This window comes from Sinocyclocheilus anshuiensis, unplaced genomic scaffold (assembly GCF_001515605.1).
Source record: "Sinocyclocheilus anshuiensis isolate Anshui unplaced genomic scaffold, SAMN03320099.WGS_v1.1 scaffold447, whole genome shotgun sequence".
NCBI classification, from domain to species: Eukaryota; Metazoa; Chordata; class Actinopteri; order Cypriniformes; family Cyprinidae; genus Sinocyclocheilus; species Sinocyclocheilus anshuiensis.
Window position 1 is genome coordinate 1,838,949 of NW_015552615.1, and position 5,911 is coordinate 1,844,859.

At 36.3% G+C, this 5,911-nt stretch overlaps 1 protein-coding gene across 3 annotated transcripts in view; it reads right to left on the reverse strand.

Annotated features, from left to right (window-relative positions):
• Positions 1-5,911, reverse strand: part of nav1b (neuron navigator 1b) — a 108,890-nt gene that overhangs the window by 83,627 nt on the left and 19,352 nt on the right. For 2 of the 3 annotated variants that reach the window (XM_016457146.1, XM_016457144.1), the window contains exons 1-2: positions 4,349-5,429; positions 245-975 (exon numbers count right to left, since the gene is read on the reverse strand). In XM_016457146.1, coding sequence (XP_016312632.1) covers positions 245-948 — 704 coding nt within the window. In that variant the 5' untranslated portion in view covers positions 949-975; positions 4,349-5,429. Of the gene's footprint in view, positions 1-244; positions 976-4,348; positions 5,430-5,911 lie in introns of those variants that run through there. The other variant, XM_016457145.1, reaches the window with a different exon arrangement.

Sequence of the window (5,911 nt, forward strand, 5' to 3'; positions counted from 1 at the left end):
ATTAAAAATAAAAAACTTTTTTTTTTTTTTTTACTTTGATGCACCAATATTACAATTTGGGCCAATACAGTAAGCCAGTAATTATTTATAATTATAAGTCTATATAAAGCATGCATCAGATGACAGCCAAAGTCATTTAAATGAAAAAAAAAACTGAGAAATTGAGCATGCACAATCAAAATATGCCCAATACAAACCAACAGCAATAAAAAAAAAATTAAAAAAAAAGAGTCTGAAATCTCACCTGTATCTGAAAGGTGCCACCGCTGCCATGCGTGGAGACTCCCTTCCTGCAGGACCCGCGTTTGTGCCGTATGCCTTGGATTTAGACGCAATCGTTCCACTGTTGCCGTAACCACGAGCCAGTATTTTCATCCGCTGCTTCTGAAAGTCCCTCTGAACAGCAGTTGACGTTTCCCAAATGACGTTCCCGTTGGTAGGCTTACGAAGGGCTTGACCCGTCTGTTGCTCTCGAGAAGATTCAACAACCTCATTGTCTAGACTCCTGAAGTGATGGCGGCCAGATCTCCAGTTCTTGTTGGAGTGTCTCTCCAGGTCTCTGAATCCATCCTGGGGCAACGAGCCCCTCCGGAGGCTGTTTTTGAATGGGATCATCTCTCGTCTGGGCACATGTGGGCTGCTGTGGGCCGAACGGGGAGCAAACGACGGCCTGTTTGTGCCACCAGACGTCCCATGTGTTCCCTGTGAAGACTGAGTTCTCCATCCGGTCCCTCTGAGTAACTCCTTTGAGATGGATAGAGACGATATGGATGAGGCTGAGGAAGATAATGTGGATGTTCGTCCAGCCAGCTGGTTTTGGGCGGCTGGACCCAGTAAAGCGCCGCTCAAGCCTCTGGTGTCCTGTTTGGAGAGGCTGGTCAGGCTCCGCGGCAGAGGAATACCAGAGCCGCTCTGAGACATCGTCTTCAGGTTCACACCACCACTCATGGTCCAGGAAGATCACGAGATGAAGCTCTGAGAGAAGACATCAAGAGAACACGATCAGATTTGACAGCTCGATAAAATTATTTGTTTTTATCTAAACATGTGACTATATTTAGTTATATTTATCTAAAAATCATGAATGAACATAAGGAAAGCAAGCTGACAGCATGGTTTGCATTTTAAGAATGGTTTACTCTCACACATTACAAGTGAAGAGAGAGAAATACTGTAAATGCTACAACATAAATAAAATAAAATAATCAGTGGAGGTTGTGCAAGTATAAATATTAAATATTAAATAAATAAAATTAAATATAAAACCATCAGTGGAGGTTGTGTAAATAATAATTGTTTAAATAATTAATAAAATAAATAAATAATATAATAAAATTAGTTGCATTTTTTATTTTTACAGTACAAGAGAAAGGAGCATAACCAATAAATAATATTATATAATATAAATAATTAGAAAAATCAATAGTTGTTGTGTAAATTTAAATAATAAAGATAAAAACATAACATAAATAAAAAATATAAAAGTACAAGAGAAGACAAATCAATAAAATAAACACACACAGTGTCCCTGCATATAATGAACACAAAACTAATCAAATGTAAACAAAAGTATAAAATCGAATGAAATAATTATAAACAATAACAAATAAAAATAAAAACAAAATAATCAGTGGAGGTAGGGGAAATATAAACATACTTAAATATACATAGTCTTAAATTAGGACATTTTAATCATTAATTAATATGAAAACAAATCATATTTTAAATGCTTTTTTGTAATCATACTTTCATACGTCATTAAAAAAATAAAATAAAGTAAAATAAAATAAAATAAAACAAAAATAATATAAAACCAGTGACTGTTGGAAAATACGAAGAATAAATATACAATATTTATATAATAAATGGAACAGTCAATGATTTTGTTGTTATATATTTTTCTGGATAGATAGATAGATAGATAGATAGTAAATTGTCAATAAATGTGGTCAATTAATTTATTTCCTCCCGCTTTCAAGCTCATTTGCATAGCTGATAATAATTATGACTCAGTGACACATTGCAGTCGTTTTGGTCGGACCGGCTGCTCTTCTCTGGAGGGGTTTGATCAGAGGTCTGCTGACAGACTGGCACCACTTGGCACTCCCAGCATGCACTGCCAGCCCTGTCTGCCATCTCTCAAGCTCTTCCAGTGACTGGCACCAAAACCATCCCCTTCTTCCCAATAATAGGACCTCTATTGTGCCTGTAGAGTCTCACTGTTGTCCACTTCTGCTCAAATTAAGTGTTTTTATTTATCCTGTGCCATTAGAACCACAGAGTCACATGACTGTAGTGGTCACTTCTGGCCACATAAATCTATAACAATGGTCATATATTAACTCAGGATTTTTGATTGAACTCCTGCAGATCGTCTTGTAGGTCATGAGCCCTGATTCCAGATCAGCAGCAGCTCTGTGAGGGCTGATGAAAGAGATATTGATAATGAGACCCGCAGGGCTCTGGTGACCTGACAGAGACGTCACATCCTATTAGTGCTCATTATCTGCACTGACAAGTGCCAAATTTGGAAATATGACCAAGCCAGCATGGCAGCACATGTGGGGTGTGTGTGTGTACATAAATACATCTTGGCTGTAAGTTCTCTGACAAAAGACAGCAACTCAAACTGACTTAAAATGTGGTCATGTAAAAGGGGCTAGTTATCACATGTGGAAGGGCTATATCTCAGTCACTATAGACTCAAATTCCTATTATACAAACGCTTGCTTTCTAGCAGTAGTTTAGCTTAATAATAAACTTGTTAATAAACTTATTTATAACTTATTTTCCACCACACCCACTGATGAATATGAAATAAAAATACATAAAAATACAATAAAAATATTTATATTATATAATTTATACTGTACAATTGATATATAATTTATATAAAATTATTTATAATTTCACAGCCTTCACTGATGTAAATAAAATAATAAAATAAAATAATTTTTATTATATAATTGATACTATATAATTTAAATAATTCCTTATTTATAAAATAACTTATTTATATTTATAAATTAAATGTATTATATATAAATAACTTATTTATAATTGCACTACACCCACTGATGAATTTAAAATAATATAAAAATAAATACATAAAAATTAAATAATTGATATTATATAATTTATACTATACAATTTACATGATATATATATATATATAGATATATATATTTTTTAATATAATTCCACCACCTCCACTGAAATTAAAAAAATAAAATTACATTAAATTAAATACTGGAGCTGACACATACTTAATGACTTTATATTAAATACACATTATTAAATACAAATGCTTTGTTGTGAATTGTCAAGATGATACTTTCATGCTTTTTGACATCATATTTTCACATTTAATTATATTTGTAATAATTGTTAGATATGCAGTTGACTTTATATGAAATACATATCTTACATTGAGATATTTAGTTTGATAATTTGTCATATTTTTTTAATTATGAAACCAAAATTCATATTTTTTATATGATTTTTGTAAGGATATTTTCATATCTCATCGTACACAATAAAACCCACACTGGCAACTATTGAATTAAAGTATACTATAAAGAAGATAAAGGTTAAACATTAAAACAAATTCATAATTTATATAGATTAAATACAGATGTTGTGCTAGATTACTTTATTTTACTTCAGACAATATTTTATAATTCAAACAAATAATTTTTTTTCACATCAGTGCCAATAAACAGCAGGATCCCAATGTGACAACTTACCCCATATAGTGTGACAACATGCCCCGCTATATTAAATCAATGTTGGAAATGTTTAACAAATGCTTCAAGTTATATACATTTATATACAGATATAAAATAAATCTCCTGTGGGAAATAAGGCGTCAAATAAATATGTCACAACTAGCCCGGTTCTCCCTTATAAGCAACAAATATACCTAATGCATCACAACACAAAAAAAGTGGGAAAAAAGCACCTGAAAAACATGTTGAGCGAATCACATCACAATGAACTCATGCATATGACAGCACTACCTCAGTCTCAGTATAAATCAATACAAACGCAGAGCCAGGTGCCTCATCCAGGCTGGAGTAATCATGACACAGCAGTCCTGAGCTCAGAGGAAGAGGATTTTAGATAAGTGGCCCAGAAAACAACTACTGAGCAGCTGCTGATTGAATTCTGTCTCTACCACACACACACACACACACACACACACACACACACACACACACACACACACACGCACAGACAGAGAGATAAACACATCTGTGATCTCTCCTAAAATATTCAACGCACAACCTATAAAAGCCCAAACCACACAGACTTATGCACTATTTGAATATAAGCCATTAAATCTCACCTCTTATTGAGAGTTGCAGTGAAATCTAGAATTCCTGTGATAACCTTTACTGCTGTCTGCAGAATCTCAAGGGAAGGCGGAGACTTAAGACATCTGGACATGCAGGACAGTCAGCGAGGACACGTTTCGAGCCAATGAGGAAGACAAACAGAGAGCAGGAGACGTTTGCTCTCCCTCCCTTCAGTGCGAGACACACTGACACAGTGCTTCCTCAAACCCAGACACACGCCAGCAACTCATGTTTATGTTTGTCATGACATCATGCCAAAGGCCGTCTCTTGAGGACGTGTCCTCTGCCAGCATGCAGCATTACATTACACCAAACTAACATTAATTAGCATTGGCATAAAACAACCCACTTACAGCAATTGCCAAGCAAACCTAGCAACCTCTCAGAACACCCCGGCAGCACCCTAGCAACCACCTACAACACCATAGCAACACCCTAGCAACCACCTACAGCTACTCTGAAAACCCCAGCATCCAACTAGCCACCACCTACAACATCATAGCAACAACCTACAACACCATAGCATACTTAGCAATGCTCTAGTAACCACCCTGAACATCCTAATAACTACCTACCAATGCCCACACAACCACTCCGAACACCCCAGCAACCAACTAGCAACACCCTAGCAACCACCTACAACATCATAGCGTACTTCGCAACCACCCTGAACATCCTAGAAATCACATAGCAACACCCTAGCAACCACCTACTACACTGTAGGCATGCTTAGCAATGCTCTAGAAACTATCCTGAGTATCCTAGTAACACCCTAACAACCACCTACAACACTACAGCATACTTAGCAATGCTCTAGCAACCACCCTGAACATCCTAGGAACTCTCTAGCAACACCCATACAACTACTCCCAACACCCCGGCAACCACCTACAACACCACAGCAATGCCCTAGCAACCACCCTGAATAACCTAGAAACTAGGCTACCTGCCAAGCAACTCCCATACAACTACTCCGAACAACCCGGTGACCAACTAGCAACTACCTAGCAACCACCCATAGCACTCTAGGAACCACTTAGAGACATCCTAGTAACAACCCTAAACACCTCAGCAAATGCATAGCAACACCTTGGCAACCACTGAATTTTGCCTATACAAACATGACAAAATTTTTTCCTAAAATCTAAATATCTAGTTGTGAAACACATAAAGGATTGGTCCTCATCAGTGTGGACAGGGGATTTTGGCTCTTCATACTGCAGCAGTCAACTGTCCTTATGTGACTGGTCTTAGCTTTATATAACAGACCTGGTTTTGTTTGTTAAATTTAGACCCGAGACCCAGATTCAATAATTTATTTATTTTTTGCCACTTCTACACGACCAATTCACTATGTCAGATTGAGTCTGTCAGGGGGAGAGAGAGAGAGAGAGAGTCTGGGTCAAACCAGCCAGAAGATGCTTCCGATCACATTTATCCAACAGCCTGCAGTGAGGCAGTACAGAACAGAAAAACAGGGGATGAAGAGAAATAATAAAATACTTAAAATACATAAGGAAAAGTAAAAAAAAAAAAAAAAAAAAATTTTTAAA